Source organism: Orycteropus afer, unplaced genomic scaffold, assembly GCF_000298275.1.
Source record: "Orycteropus afer afer isolate SDZICR_OR568_19922 unplaced genomic scaffold, OryAfe1.0 scaffold00233, whole genome shotgun sequence".
In the NCBI taxonomy this organism is placed as follows: Eukaryota; Metazoa; Chordata; class Mammalia; order Tubulidentata; family Orycteropodidae; genus Orycteropus; species Orycteropus afer.
Window position 1 is genome coordinate 3,454,479 of NW_006921820.1, and position 16,015 is coordinate 3,470,493.

Genomic DNA, 16,015 nt, shown 5'->3' on the forward strand with positions numbered 1-16,015 from the left:
AAGGTCTGGGGAGGGGAGGAGAAGGCAAGGAGCCTGGAGACGGACACACCGGTACCAGGGGTTACAAACAGTAAGAAACACTTTATTATAACTTTACAACATATAAATAGCTTGGGTCAAATCTGTGCTTTCTGGCAGCTGGGCACGAAGTCTCCTCCCCTGTAGGCTCCTGCCTTCCTTCACATTGCACTGTTCGTTGGGTGGCTCTGGCCCTGGGGCCTGGTGATAGAGGTTGGAGAAAAGGGGCTGGGCAGCCCAGTCCCAGCCTCCATCTCCTCTGTGCAGGGGCCTGCACTTGTCATCTGCTTGGGTTGCGGCTGTTATGGAAGGACCTCTCCTCAGGGGTCAGGCCAGCAAAGAAGGGGTGCAGCAGGGCCTCCGCCAGTGTGATGCGCTGGGCAGGGTCAAACTCTAACATTCTCCTCATCAGGTCAAACAGCTGCACGTGTTCCAAGGAGTCTTGGAGCATGTAACTCTGATCAGGGACACAAGATGCCTCAGTGTGATGACAGGGTCTTGGGAAGCCACAGCAGGCCCCCCCCTCCTTGCCTTGGATCTTGCTGGACTAGTAAAGGAGAAAGTAACACCCCCCCCCCCCCCAGGAGAACTCTAATTTCACTCTCCTGGACAGAAAATGAACAGCTCTTTCCTTTGATGCTGTTTAACACTCTGGTCTGAACTTGTTGGGCTACTGGGTATCTTGCTGGATTGGTGCCTCTGCCTCTACATATGCATTGGTGCCTCTGCCTCCATATATGCAAAGTCCTGACAGGTGGCAGAAATCCCCTCTAAAAACTCACTTGTCCAAGCACCCACGCCATTGACACAGGCTTTCTGGCCATGTCTAAATCTTCCCTCCCCTTCACTTTAGCCCTGCCTACTTCTTCCCAAAATGGAGAGGGGAACAGGGGTAAGAAGTAGCAGTGTCTCAGACATTGGGCTCTTCTGGTGTTCTCCAATGAAATTCATAGCCATCCTGTGGGGACGGAGTGGAGTCAAGGCCCCTCTGGGGCAATCTGCCAAAAGCCCCACTGCCAGCACCCAGCAATCTTGGGCGCAGCCTCCCACAGCTGGAATGACAAGGCAGCCTTTAGCTGCCTTCTCTGCTATATGTCTGCCCAGTGCTTGGGTTCTCAGCATGAGTTGACCTGAGGGAAGCCAAAAACTGACCTTTAGAGGTTTGCAGTTCTCCTTCACATACCGGCCGTCAGAGCTGTTCTCATCCCAGACCAGGCCCCCTTTGTAGAAGTATTTCTGCTTCCTGGAAATACAGAGGGAGGCTGTTTGTCAAGTGTTGGAAGTACCAGGGGACAAGTCTGGTGGGAGGTGGGAAAAGGCAGCTCTGGCCAGACCTAGCAGGGCAGGAAGGTCTGGACAAGAGGTTTGCTGGGAAGTCTGGAGGGGGTACAGGAAGGCTGGAGGCAGCACAGATGTCCAGCAGAGACCATTTAGTATGCTGTTGAACCCAGGCAAGAAGGAAAAGGCACCAAGGCTAGCCCTGAGGGGGCTAATAATGGGCTCCTCACCTGGTGCGGTGGATCATATGTGAAGGGATGGGACCTAGGATCTTCTCCATCATCACCAAGTGCTCTCGGTTTTCATGAGTCTGTGGACAGTCAAGGACAGAGCAAGTGTTAATACCAGCCTCAGTCCCTCAAGAAGAAAAAGGAATAGGTGGGCAAGTGCCTTCCCTGCCCCATGAGATGCAAACCCACCAAAGAAACATGCTACCCTCCATCCCTGATGGCCCAATTCATGACTCCTCCCTGATTGGTCCAGCTCCCCTGACCTCTTCCTTCCCTGCAAGAACTCCACCCTGAATCTCAACATGGATGATTAGTGGATGGCAGCAGACACCTGCCTCTTAAGGTACATGGGCTTCCCAACCAGTCTCCTGAGGCCTGTCAGAGCAAGGGTGCTCAGAGGAGTGGATCCCATCAGGACGGCCATACCTGGAAGAGTGTGAAGCCCCGGTAGTACTCGAAGAGAATGCAGCCAATGCTCCAGACATCACAGGGCTGTGCCCAACCCAGCTCTGAAAACCAAGATGGGGATAGGCTATGAGGTCCTGCCCCGTACTCCCTGCCCAAAAGTCACAGGGCAGCTGCCACACTGGCTGGCAGGCAGCATTCTTGCCCAAATCCCAGTGAAGTGCCTCCCTTGGTAAGGCTGACCCAAGTCAACAACCCGAGTGACACATGACACTGCCACCTGTGACCCATAGGTACACTGGTTGCCTCTGTTCATGTCGTCCCTACAGCAGGCCAATTAACAAGGTCTGGGGGCTACACCATTACTCACCAAGGATCACCTCAGGTGGGCGATAGTGACGGGTGGCCACAATGGTCGTGTGATGCTCATGGTCAAAGGTGGCACTGCCGAAATCAGCCACTCGGATGCTGGTGTTCTTGACTGACTTCTCCTCACAGCTCTGAAGGGCAGTGTGGGCCACATCAGGACTCAGTATAGGGGGCTTCCTGCTGCCCTAACACCAAGCAGGACTTTGCCTTCTTCCCCACCCCTAATACCTTGTGCTCATTGTAGAGGGTTTCAAACTCAGAATTCACAAATAGGATGTTCTCTGGCTTCAAGTCTGTGTGGGTCAGTTGGTTCTCATGTAGGACTATAAAGTAGGGGGAGAGAAGGGAAGCAGACACTGAGAGCCTGGGCTTCCACTCCGGCTCTTCTGCCAGATCAAGCCCAGGCTCCTCTAAAACCAGGGCTACTAGAGCCCCTTGCACCGCTACCTTCAGCAGGGGGCCCAGAGACCTGGACGTAACTCTGCCTCTCTGCTGGCTTCCCTCTTAAGGCCTTTCCATGCTTGGCCCCTGGGGATTTCTGAGACTTTAGAAATTGGGGTATGGGGGGATTTCTACTAAGAAAAACAACCTCCACCTCCTCTGAAGGGGCCAGGCCGCCTCAACTTCATTCACACTAAAGCTGCAGCAACACTCAGGGTGATTCCCTCTTCCCAGCACTGGCTACATCATCTGTGGAGCCCAGCACAAAACAAAAATGTAGGATCCCTTGTTCAACTATTACGAATTTCAAGATGGTGGCAATAAAGCACTGAACCAAGCACAGGGCTGCATGGAACTAACTGCACAGGCCACACCCATGAAGCCGCTCTGCCTCTCCTCACCCCATCCCTGAACACGTAAGTCTGCCTTTCCCCACAGCCCCTGCCCCACCAACAGTGGCTCCCTGCCACTCATCACATTCAGTCTCAAGGCTCCCATCTGGCACCAAAGCCCCCCAAGATGTGCACGACCCCCCCCCAAAAAAAAACAGCCTTCTCCCCTAATCTACATACACACCAGGCCCTTGGCCTTCATGTAACTATTTAACTGGTTATGCTTCTCCCCAAAACCTACATAATCTAGCTCAAGGTCTATCTAGGAGCCATGGTGCCACAACAGTTAAAGCACTAGGCTGTTAACCAAAAGGTCAGTTCAAACCCACCAGCTCCTCCGTGGGAGAAAGATGTAGCAGTCTGCTTCCATAAAGATTTACATCCTTGGAAACCCTATGGGGTAGTTCTACTCTGTCCTATTGGGTCCTTGAGTCTGTATCAACAGCAGTGGGTCTGGTTTTTCTTGTTCTTTTTAGATCTACTCCAAGAAGCTTTTCTATACTCTTCCAACCATGACAAATTCCACCAGCACTAAGCAGTGGCATCACTAAACAAATGAGTGATGGTTACACAGAGGCACTCAAGTGTGGGCAGTGCCTGTGGGTGGGGTCTGCCAGGTCAGCCTTTTTACCCTATACAGGAAGGTTGGTAGTTGGACTATTCTACAGCAGCCCCCTTTTTTTTTTTCTTTCTGAATATCTGGCAGCAGAAGATGGCTCAGGAGGTAGGTCTCTGGAGGGGACTCCAGTCTTTCCATCCTCATACTGAAGATTCCTACCTGAGATAGAAAGCCTTTTACTAATGGGGCCCAGGTGTCTCTCAGGCCCAGCAGAAAGGAGCAACATGCTAGAGTGAATGAGGGAAACTGAGACAACCAGGTGACTTTGCTGCAGGTGTGTGGCTGCCTCATGCTCCATTTGAGGGTGGACACTTACATCTAAGGGCATGGCAGAGCTGGTAGGCCATGTGCCGGACATGTGGCAGGGGGTAAGGCTGGAAGTTATTCTCCTTCAGGAACTCAAAGGTGTTCTTGCCCAGGAGCTCAAAGGCGATGCACATGTGACCATGGAAGTTGAACCAGTCAGACATCAAGACGCACAGGCTAGGGAGAAGGATGTGTGGGGCTCAGGCTCTGTGCTGGGGGCTGCCCCACCCCCGTCTCAGATGAAGCCAGTCCCCACTCCCTTCTAGGCCAATGGGTCATACCAGGATGGAGATGCACAAGAAGACAGACAATCACTTAAGAGAGAAAGCACATCTCCCCACCAGCCACCACAGATCAGCTGAGGAAGAAATGAACTTCCTACTGGAGTTGTGGAGTGCTAGCCCACAGGAAAGACCCAGGTTCTAGTCCAAGGTCGTCCCCCTCACCAGTGGATGACATGGGGATAAATGCTGCCTCAGAGCTGCTCTGAGGAAGAGCTGGAATGATGCCTCTCACATTCAGCTGAGCTTCCTTCCCAAGGAAAGCTAGATTCTCTGTCTGCCCCGGGCTCAGCACAGTGCTTAGGAAGGGAGTGCTCAGTATATTTGCCAAAGACAGGCTTTCCTTTTGGTGCCTCCTATTACATAAGAACCCCACATAGCTTCCTGTGTACATCTTGACTTACGACCTCCACCACCTAGTGAGGTCCCAATTTACAACTACAGGGAAGGGGGCCTGCAAGCTGGTTGGGGTGGAGCCTGGACTGAAGTCCAAAGGCTCCTCCAGCAAGACTTGCTTGCCAAGCTCCTGGGCACTGAGTGTGGGAAGGAGAAGGCACAGTGCCAGACACTTGATGGGATATGGTGCCCAGCCCTAAGGGTCCAAGGCAGTGGGGGCTGGAGTGGACTCTGTACCCACTGAAGGCTTCCTGACCACTCTTTGCAAACACTCACAACTTGTTCTCTTTGTCCTTCTCCTTGATTTTTTTGAGAACGTTGATTTCTAGCCGAGCAGCCTCCCGGTACTTGCCCACATTGCGGATGATCTTCAGGGCAACCTGAGATTTCCCTCTGGGACCGGGAAGGAAGTAGAGGTCCTCAGTCAGCAGCTGTCCAGCCCTTCCCCCACCCTCTGTCTTAACGTAGCAACTCCCAGCAAGCACCACTCACCAAATAAGCCTGCTCTGAAGAGAGCAGATACTTGATGCCCAGCCTGCTCATGCAACCCCAGGCCTCTGCCCTCCTAACAGCAAACTCCTTTGGCATCTGTGTGTGACTGCTCTTGGCTTTCATGCCAGTCTTAGGCTTTTACGAAATCAACCACTGCCAGCTCCCAACGAAGTATGGGCAGAGTAGTAGAGGCTAATCCCACTAACCAGTGCCAGCCCCACAGCTCATGTGGTAACATAGCCTCTAGGCCATTTAGCCTAGAATCTGGACAGGCTGTCCCATTGAGAACCCTCCTGTGTAAACAGCTGCCCCCTGGGATAGGGACCAAGATGAAGTGAAGACCAAGAAGGTAAGGAGGCCAGAAATGAGATTTTCTTCGAGGCCCAGGGCCACCTCTTTATTATACCCCTCTCCAGGCCCAAAGAGCTAGCAGGTAAGGAATCTGGCTACTAATCCGAAGGTCAGTGGTTCAAACCCACCAGCTGCTCCACAGGAGGAAGATGAGGCAATCTACTTCTGTAAAGATTTACAGCTCTGGAAACCCTATAGGGGTTGCTGAGTCAGAATTAATTGACTCTGGCAGTGGGTTTGGTTTGGTCTCCAGGCCCATCCCACCTGCCTGCCTCTTAGCCACAAGCAATTACCAGTTACCGTGGAGTGCCAGTATCTACTGAAGATCAACAATCCCTGCTCTGCACTTCCCCCACCAACCCAGCCGCCAGAGGCCATTTCCAGGATGCGAGCAGAGAAGGAACCCTTCTCAGGTTCAGCTGCCAGGCTCTATCAGGAAGGGATGGCTGTGGTTCAAACTGGAGCAAGACAGTCCCAGCCCACAAGGGTACATCCTCTAGGGTCTCAGGGAGGCTAGGCAAGCTAGGCCTTGGTGCCCAAGGAAAGGCTTGTAGGCCCCAGGGCAGAGGCATCTTCTAGAGAAGATGCTCTTCTCTCCCTGTCTCATGTGCCCAGAATTATAGATTCCCAGGCTGGGGAAGGACCTCAAAGGAAAGGCTACCCACCCCAGGGTTCTGCTAGAACAGGATCCCTCTGTGGCATGCCAGTCCTTAGTACAGGGAGCCCATCACTTCCCAAAGAATAGAGTCCCTGCCAGGGTTGGATGGCTCAGAGAATAAGGCCCTTCCTTTGGCTAGGTGGAATTCTGCCTCCTCACAATAACCCCCACTGGTCCTGACTCTCCCTTTGGGTCCCAATGGTTTCCTGACCCTGTACCTGTTCCTTGGTGGCTTCAGGGGCTCATTTTCTCCTCCAGCTCTTCAGAGAGCTACAGCTCAGAGAGCTGAGCTGCCCTCATGAGCCATAGCTCTTGGATCTGTCAAACCTCTGTAGTTACATGCTCAACACATGGTATAGTCCCTACACTCACTGGCCCAAGTGTGGCCTCCTGGGCCACACTAGGCCTGAGGGGTGTTTGAATGGAACTAGGAGCAAAGGGTAGCTTCCTCTCAGTCACCATCACTTCCTTAGCTTGGGGTCATAGGGATGGCTGAATTCCTAAGTCTAAGGGTCCTTTCTGAGCACGCTTTATTTTGGGCAAACTGTAGCACAGCAATGCGCAGCTCCAACACTCAACAGCTATAGGATAGGGAGCAAACCCTGAACATGTTTCACCTTTGAGATAGTGGGAACGTCACCCCTGGACAACGTGTGTACTGATGAAATGCATCTAAAGCAGCAAACCAGTTAGAGGGCCATTAAGGCAAGGAGCAACTGGCACCCACTCCACACAGTGTGCGCTCTAGCAGAAGGCCAGATACTGGTCTTAAGAAATGGTAAGGAGAAAAAAGTATTTTGCTGTTAAGCCTGGAAAGGAGAGCGGTGCCCCCAGCAGCACCACAACACATAAAGGCATGGCCCAGTTCTCCTTACGCACACTCAGTGAAGACCACACTCTGCCCTTGCCACACTGTAGCAAGCAGCCTCCTGCACGGGAGAACACCCTGGGTCTTACTTCTCCCAACTGGGACCTGGCACAGCCTCTCAGGCAGATGCCCAGGGTGGGGGTGGGGCAGCAGCACTTCCAGCCCTGTGGTAGGCCAAATCCTCCAAGAGACCCCCAAGAAGCAAATACCAGGCCAGGGAGTATGGCCCTGCCCTGACAGCAACTACCACAGCCCTAGGGAAGGGGAAATCAGGGCAAAACCAGTCACTATCCAGCAATTTTGGGGCATGCTTACAGAACCCCAAGAATTTGTCCCTCCTGTACAAGGTCAGCCCCTGCTTTGGTGCTACCCTTAGAAAGAGGTAAGTTAAGCTCCAATAACCACCACTCTTAAGACCTCCAGGCAGTTTCTTCCCAGATCATCTCCAGAGCCAAGTGGAGCTGCTCCGGCCCCCTCACCTGGCATGGTCCAAGCACTCCACCACCTTGCCAAAGGTGCCTTCACCCAGGTTCCCCACGATCTCATCTAGGAGAGAAAAGAAGCAGGGCATGAGGGTCTGCAGGGTGGAGGGCCGGCAGCTCCTGTAAGTTCACAGCATTCAAATTTTCAAAACATAAAAGGCTTCTCTCTCACTGCTACACTCTTAACAATAGAAGTTGCTAGTGTCTGTGTCATTCAGGCAATTACTGGTGGCCCCACTAAGGCGCCACGCGCATTAGAGGCCCCTCCAGGCAGGAGAGGTCTTGTCTAACAAGGGGGGTAGAAAGTAGAGAGGTAAAGTTTTACGAAAGGTGGCTGTACATCGCTCTTGGAGCCAATCGCCGATCCGGCACACCAGGTGACCCTCCTTGTCATCTTCCACACTCCGGCTGCTGCGCTTACTGCTCTGTTGGCTTCTCTGCATGCACCGCCCCCCGAAACGCCATCCGACCAATCGCATGGTAGGCGGTTCCGATTGACAGATTGAGGTGTCAGTCAAAGGCAGAGGTGGAGACGGTGAGGAGCCGGTGGGTTGGTTGGTTGGATTTTCCAGATCCCAGCATTTCATAAGGCACACAGCATATATAACGATAGGGATATTGCAAGGGACACGTCAAGACACAAACTGACTTCAAAAACAGAAAAGTAAAAACAGCTACAGGTATGTAAAGAAAATTCGGACATTATCTATAAGGAGGGGTGCCGCAAACGCTCGGAAAGACGACCAGCCTCTGCTGCTGAGGGGCTAAGCCGTGAGGAGAGCCACAGCCCTGATGCCCTCCTCCAGCGAGTCTCCCCCTCCCAGCCCCTCCCGTGGTTGCTTCGTGGTGGCTTCGGCCAGAGCTGAAGATGCAGAAAGAACGGCGCAAGAAGGTCCAACCATCCAGACTGGTCAGAGGGCCACCCTGGCTTTCGCACATAATGCCCAGCCTGTCCCTGCCTGCCTCTGTCCTGCCCACACAGCCTTACGCATGCCCAACAGCTGCTACTCAGAGCCAAGCCACTGCCTGTCCCAGATGGCATCCTTGGCCAGACTTGAGCATCACTACCAGAAATGGCCTGCCAGCAGCAGCCCTCCTACCACCAGCTTAGAGCAGGGAAGGGGCTGGTCTTCTGGGCCAGTTGGCCAGCAGGCTTCCTTCCACCATGACCCACACAGGCCAATGCCAGCTCCAGCTCTGGCCCTGGTGCCCATTCCACTCATAGGCCAGGCCCATCCAAAGCCTCACGACAACAAACGGCACCAAAAAGAGAAGAAGTGGAGCCACTAACCTGCACTGCCATCCTATAGCAGTGTGCTAAGAGGCCACCAGGCCATGCTGGGCTCACACATAGTCTCCCCTCAACTTGTCATGGCCACTCAGAGAAGTCACAGGGAAAACGGGGCAGAGAAGAAGCTGGGCCCCTCCATTGACCCTGCCCCTATTCCATAGGGGCCTCAGCCCACAAGAGGGAGGGAGAGGGCGGGAGAGGAGAAGAGAAGGGAGCATGTGGTCTCAGAGATACACAACTGGTTTTCCTTCCCTGCAGGCCTGGGTACAGTGTAGACTCTACACAATCCTCCACACCAGGAACACTGGCCAGGTCCTGCTCTTGGCATGTGACCTACAAGTGCACAGGCCTGTGACTACCTGAGACTGTGGGCCTTTCTGCCATTCTTTATATACCCCAGCACACAGACAGCTCCCACCCTCCCTTTCATGTGAAGAGGTGAGGCTACAGAGGGTGGGAGGTCAGCAGGAAAGCTCCCAATCTTGATGGGCAAATCCTCTCCAGCCTCAGAGGAGGGTGTGTGGCGATGGGCCTGGAAGGTAGGTGCAGGCTACACCGGTCAGAGCACTTGACTACTGGGGCAACCCTCTGGAAGGGAAGAACCAGACCATGTACACCACATAGTGGCAACTATATTGTATCCCCAAGAAGGGTCCCTAGCCACCTGTACCATGTGGCCGGTATCTGGAACAGCCACAGACATAGACAGGCTGGGGACCAGCCAGTGCCAGAACCAGAGCCCCTACAGCTGCCACTGCCAAGGGGGCCAGAAGACAGAGGAGCTGGGCCACTCAGCTCTGCACCTGGACCAGACGACACATACACACACACATGCACGCACACCAGCGCGTGTACCCAGGGCTGGCAGTACTCACCCTGACCAACCAGCCTGAGAGAAGGCTAGAAAGAGATAAGGCTTGGAAGCCCCAGCCAGCACACTCTGGCCACCACTCACCGAGGAGGCGCTGCTACAAGACCTGGTGCGGCGTTTGTGGCAGTGGTGGGCATGCTTGCGGGTCCGATATGGTTCCCTTTCCCGTGACCGCCGACGATGATGTGAACGTGACGATCCATAGCAATCCTCTCCAAAGGATGGGCTCCGCTCTTCACACCGGTACGTATCGCTGTCTCGGCGCTCCCGGTATCTCCTCTGGTAGGGTAGGCGATCATGGCTGCCAAGAAATGCAGGGGAAACCAGTCAGCAGGGCCCTTCCTCCCACCAGCCAGGTTCCTGCTACCAGGCAAGAAGCCTTGTGTGGCCCCACAAAGAGCTCACCGAGACAGCCTGTTGGAGAAGAGGCAACCAAACTGGGTAGGAAGAGAGCAAAGGAGAGAAAGAGCGCAAAGGTGCTAAGCCCACCCACCCTCCAGAACTAAAGACAGGCATCCCTCTAGCGCCCCAGGAGACAGAGCAGTGGGGAAGGGGAGCACGGTGGAGAGCCTTCAAGGGCCCAAGCAATAGGGCTCCCTGTAGCCTTCTGGAGACTCTAACTTTGGCCTGGGACTGAGACAGGACCAGAGACCAACTACTACAAAGGGCTAGGGTTCCCCCTGATCCCCACGGAGGAAGATTCAGTAGGTTAGTAGGGAAAGAGCCAAAGACCTGCACTACCATCCTGACCTAAAAAATAGGAATGTTCTGGGAGAAGAAGAGGAAGGGGGTACGCAAGGACAGAGAAAGAAGGGGAGGCAAGGCTAGCAGCTAACAGAGAGGCCAGGAAATGCAGGTGAGCTTCAAGGAGGTGCCCCAAGAGGAGAGAGTGGGACCCAGGAGCAGTGGGTAGAAACAGCAGTCATCTCAAGGAGGCATGGGACTGCTCCAGGCCCACAGACCACCTCAATAGTCCAGCCAAGAGCAGAAGTCCTTCCTGCCTACCCAGTCCCTCTCACCTTCTGGACCGAGACCTGCGAGGTGGAGGCTCCCTTCGGGACAGGTAGCGCAGTCTCCCTTCGTGCTCCCGACTGTAAGACCTCCTCCTCTTCCATCGGTAGCTCAGGTACGGGTCTGGCTCAGGAGAGCGGTATCGCTTACAATGATGCATCTAGGCCACAAGAGAGAGAGTGCCCTGCTCAACATGCAGCCAGCCACCTCCAGCCACAGGGTTGCCAGAACAGCCTAAGAGTGCCTGAAGAAGAGGCCCATTGTTCTGTTTAGGGGTAGCTCCTCCCAAGGGTTTATGAAGTGAAGAAGAACTCTGAGGTCACACTGGCCAAACAGCAGACAATGGGTAACACCCTCTCTGCCAGTGAACTAACAGACAGCTGCCTCCCCAGCACAGTATCACTGGCCTGGTGGCCTGAGCACTTGAGGAACTGGGTAAGCTAGGTCCAGGTGCTGAAGCAGGAAGGCAGGAGGGAATGGTGAGCACAGCCAAGAGAAACCATGACCAGGGAGAAAGGGGAGTCTACTGGGTTCAGTTCCCTCCTTCCTGGGGGTTCCTATGACATAACCATGCTATAAAGCAGAGGCCATAGTCAAAGGGGTGTTGGCATGAAGCCAACAATATGGGAGCAAAGGAGGAAACACTTTCAGTTTGGAAGCCTAAAGTCTCCAGGCTGAGGCCCTGAATTGGACCCCAATCAAGGTGATAAGGACCACAAGTCAATGTGAGGAGCCACAGATGAGAAGACCAGCCTTTGCAGAAAGAGGCATACGAGGTCTACCAGAGACTATAGTATGGTTAGCCCTTACTTGTTGGCACCCTGTTTCAGCACCCCTTGGGATACCAGGATCCTCAGAACATCCAAGTTTCTTGCCAGAGGCCCACTTAGCACCCCTCAGACCACCTGCAGTGCCATGCTGGGCAGTGCCTTACCTCTCTCCAACATTATCTTTGCTGTCCCCTCTTTTATTCCCCTGCTCTAGTACTTATCCTGTTTCTATCTCAGAAGCAACAGAAGAGTTGACTGTCTACACAGGCAGGCAGACCAAAAGGGCCCCACTTCACTATCCCTGCTCAACAGAGACATCTACCATAGGAAATCACTAAGATAGACCAGCACCAGATAAGGTGGTTATGTGAGGCAAGCTCCCAGTTCCACCCACACTCGAAATCCTGACACTGCCTCCATTGGAGGGCCTCCTTCCCAGCCCTTCACTTGGCCATAGCCAAACACTGGTCTTGGTCAGTCCAGGGCTCACCTGACCAAGCACATTTTGGACAAACCCACCGAGATTGCACCATCAAGACAGAAGGGTCTATCAGGAAGAGAAGAGAATGGAACGAGCAACTCTCCCTGGGGTGAGCAGGGCAGTGATGCGGATCTGACCAAAGTGCAGGAGTACCTCAGTGCTTCTGACAAAGTCACTGCCCTCCATTTCTCCAATAGCAGATGTCTTCTTCTCTCTACCTGGAAAGTCCAGGAAGTGGTACTGGCCCAGAGCCCTCAACAATCCTTGGATAAACATTTTGTAAAATCACTGACAGATCCCTAAGAGCTTGGATCTCTGTTGTTTTGATGATCAGCTGACTAACACGTCCCTGTTTTCCTGCAATTACCCTGGGGCAGGTGCCCAAGCTGTGGAATGAAAGCACATCTCACTAATTACTGGGAAGATACTCCAGTGGCCAGGAACAAGCCCTCCCACAAGACCAGTGCAGCCCTGCTCTCCTCACTGAGCAAAGCATCAAGAGGGGGAGGATCTGGTCTAGCACACACCAGGCCAAAGCATCTCTTCCAGGACCCAGAAGATACATACATCCATACATTTCAAGTTAGTGAAAAGACCCTCCACTTCAAAATTGGGCAGATGTCAATCTGAAGTGCCTCTGGGCAAGTAACTCAACTACTCTAACCTTCAGCTTACTCTTGCAACAAGAGGACGATAAATTCTTACAAGGTGCTGTGAGGATTAAATGTGTCTCTCCTATAAACAGACCTGGGCCCACAAGAGGTACTACAGGCAGCTTTTCATTAACAAAAAGAAAAAGCTTCCAGGTAACAATCCAGCTCTCTGATAAATGCCTTCAGTGCATTAAGAACATTTTATAAATCCCTTCCTAGGAGGACGGCAGTAGGTTTGAGTTTTGGGTTTCCCAGGAACTTGAAGGTAGACAATTCTGGGCAAAAACCCTGACCTAACCCCAGTGTTGTCACTTACTGTCCTCATAACTTATACAAGTCACTCTAGGCCTCGGTTACCATACCTGGAAAACAGAGATAACAACACCTCCCAGCCAACTTGGCAAAGAAGATGACAAGTATAAACCTAAAAAACAAACCCGATTCTGACTCATAGCAACCTTACAGGACAGAACAGAACTGCCCCATAGGGTTTCCAAGGCTGTAAATCTTTACAGAAGCAGACTACCTCATCTTTCTCTCTCAGAGTGGCTGGTGGATTTGAATTGCTGATCTTTTGGTTAGCAGCCAAATGCCTTAAACACTGCACCACCAGAGCTCCTTATGAGCTATAATGTACCATATGCAAGACAATTATAATATGAGAAATCATCTCTCTAGATTCTAGGCAGGTGAGCTACTGGACATACCAAACCCCCTACTCAGCTTTCCACCAATAGCACATCTATTGTCCCTGACTCTCTAAGATCCCAGAAAACAGGTTATTTAAGGAAGCCAAGACCACAATAATGCTTTGGGAGACTCTGCTCTACACAATGGAAAAAAAATAAGTAAATAAAATAGTATTGTGAAGGAAACCAGACCGAGGATGCCAGCTCTTCTTCTCGGAGCACAGGCCTAGTCGTTTTCTCATTTTCTGTTCCTGGCCAAAGAACTGGGCTGCGAAGAAATGCAGCCAGCCAGGTCAACGACTGCCCTCCCGGATCCCCGCCACCCCAGCGCCCCATGGTTATTTTTGGCTGGCACTGCCCCACCACTGCAACCTCAAACCTGCCACCTCGCAAGCCGCCACAACAAGGAGGGTGAAATGCTCCTCCCTTCTCAAGGGCACGGAGGAGGGAAACTGGAAGGCCGCCAACTCCGCCTCGACGGGGGCCTGGCTCAGGCAATTCCCACCCCAGCTCCACACCAGAGCACTCGCACCCAGAACAGACTCCCGGGCCGAGAAGCAGCACCGGCATTTGTACTGTCAGCTTGGTTTGGCCCCTCCCTCGAGCTGAAGCAGCTCCATCATCATAACAAAACAGGCAGAGACGCCTGCGGCCTTCGCTCGCGTCCCTTCCAGCCGCCCCAGGTCTTGGGATCTAGGAGCCCAGTCCACCCAAACCGCCGCCAGTGGTGCGGAGGAGGAATCCAGGGAGCGGGGGTAGGTCGGCCTGGGCCAGAATCAAACTCGAGGCCGCGCGGGGAGAAGGGGCCTGCGGACCGAGCCTCAAGCCAGGTAGAGAGAAGGGGGCTGAAAGCCCCTCCAGGCTATCCCAGGTTGGACCCCGACCCCATTACGCGGGCAGACGCAGGGCCGAAACTGGATCCCTGCAGGGGCTGAGGAAGGGGGTCTCAGAGGCTGTTATGGATCGCCCCCCGACATCACGGGATTGAGGGATCGAGGTCGGCAGTGATGGCTCTCCCAGGGAGAAGCGGCGGGTCAGGGGTGAGAGGTCGACGCCGCGGCCTGGGGTAGGCAGAAGAGAAAGAAAGGGAGCGGGCCAAGACCGAACCAGGATACCCGGGGCCCGCAACACAACCCTGCCGGCCCGCCCGACTCACCTCCCGCCGCCGCCGTCGCGGGCCACGGCCCACACTCACCGTGTCCCAGGCTCCGGCTGCGGCTAGGCCCCACTCCCCGCTCACAGCACCTCTTCCGCTTCCGGCTCCGGCCTCCGCCCGTGGCGGCCCCGCCCCCCGCGTGACGCAGCCATCGTCTGCACTGAGCCGGCTTCGTTTAGTGACCTGGCCGCTCTAGCCCCGGACTCGAAGGCTCTGAGACGGACTCGCTTTCCACGCTCCGGTCGGTGCCGCCTAGTTGCGAGACTAGTTCCGGGAGGGCCATGGGGTGGTTCTAGCTGCGACTCGCCCCGCCTCCCGCCGTGTCGCGACGCACGTAAACCCCCAAGACCGGACAGGTGCGCTGTCCTCCGCCCGCGTTCTTCTTCTTGCCCGGCGGGGGCGCTCAGAGCCGAAAGGTGGAGCCCAGCCCCTGTTCGTCAACCCCTTTCCTGTGCGCGGAGGGGATGGTCATTGTTTCCTTCTAACAGTGAAAAAGGGGCTCGCTGAGGACCTCATGCTCACGGGGCCCAAGAGGGCGCTAAGGAGGATGCTAAAGACGACGGAGATCTATCTGGGCAAAGAGGCTTAGGAAGGCGTTGGTGACTCCCGATTATGTGAAAAAAGCAACCCTGTGTGTTTTTAAGCCACTATGTGCGTGGCAAACAGTTTCTGGCAAGGTACCCGAGAGCCACGACGATGGGATCTCTGCGAGGGGTCGGATTCTAGGATGGAAGAGGTGTCTTCTTTCCCTAGTGCACCCTTTGAGTATCTTACCGCAGCCAGCATTTTTTTCTCTGTTAATAAGCCCCAGCCAAACAAAAATCCCACGCCATCCCGCGGTCAGGCCCCGCTGGCCATTTGTCCTCAGAGTTTTGCGGGGGCCACGAGCATGGGATCATCGTAACCCCGCTGACTTTTCTGTCCAGAGCGAAAATACGAAGCCCCATTTTCCAAATGAGGTAACCGAGGTCAAGGGGCCCTTTGGGAAACCTCAGTTTGCGAGAATGCACGCCCGCCCGGTCCCATCCCCAGACTGGCGTCCCATCCCCAGACTCTCTCTGGCGTCGCGCAGCTAAACTGGCGGGTTGTTGTTGTTGTTGTTATGTGCCGTGGAGTCGGCCCCGACTCATAGCGACCCCTCCTTGGGTTTCCGAGGCAGTATCACTACGGAAGTAGGATTGCCCAACCTTCCTTCCGAGGAGTGGCTGGTGGGTTTGAACCGCCAGCCGTCTGGTTAGCAGGCAAGTGTCTTAGCCCGTAATTCCCCCCACGCCAAGCGAGGGCTTGAAACCCGCGGAACCGTCCCGCCACAGAGAGCGGGATTTAGGCTTCTCCCAAGGCATCACTCCTTCCTGGAGACAGCAACATACCACCACTCATCTGGGGGAAGCCTGGGTTTCCCTAGCGCCGCAGGGGGCGGGGCGGAGGCTGGCCGCCCGCTAGCTCTTCTTCCATGGCTCCGCCCGGTTCTCAACCCCTCTCCAATGAGGACTGCCCACGCCCCTGA

At 54.3% G+C, this 16,015-nt stretch overlaps 1 protein-coding gene across 1 annotated transcript; it reads right to left on the reverse strand.

Annotated features, from left to right (window-relative positions):
- Positions 1-298: 298 nt before the first annotated feature.
- On the reverse strand, positions 299-14,651 carry CLK3 (CDC like kinase 3). The gene is made up of 13 exons (XM_007948962.2): positions 14,548-14,651; positions 10,768-10,919; positions 9,833-10,049; positions 7,927-8,023; positions 7,584-7,650; positions 5,012-5,128; positions 4,069-4,235; positions 2,529-2,623; positions 2,302-2,431; positions 1,953-2,035; positions 1,527-1,606; positions 1,171-1,261; positions 299-475 (listed from the first exon to the last, which is right to left on the reverse strand). Exons 2-13 carry the CDS (start codon positions 10,917-10,919, stop codon positions 299-301), a joined length of 1,473 nt encoding a protein of 490 aa, XP_007947153.1. The 5' UTR covers positions 14,548-14,651.
- Between the last annotated feature and the right edge of the window lie 1,364 nt (positions 14,652-16,015).

Coding starts and splice junctions, on each gene's coding strand:
- CLK3 (XM_007948962.2), bottom strand. CDS start 10,919: ATGCATCATTGTAAGCGATACCGCTCTCCTGAGCCAGACCCGTACCTG. Junction 7,651..7,926: donor CGATTGGCTCCAAGAGCGAT/GTACAGCCACCT, acceptor TTTCTCTCCTAG/ATGAGATCGTGGGGAACCTG. Junction 2,624..4,068: donor GCTCTGCCATGCCCTTAGAT/GTAAGTGTCCAC, acceptor CCTACTTTATAG/TCCTACATGAGAACCAACTG.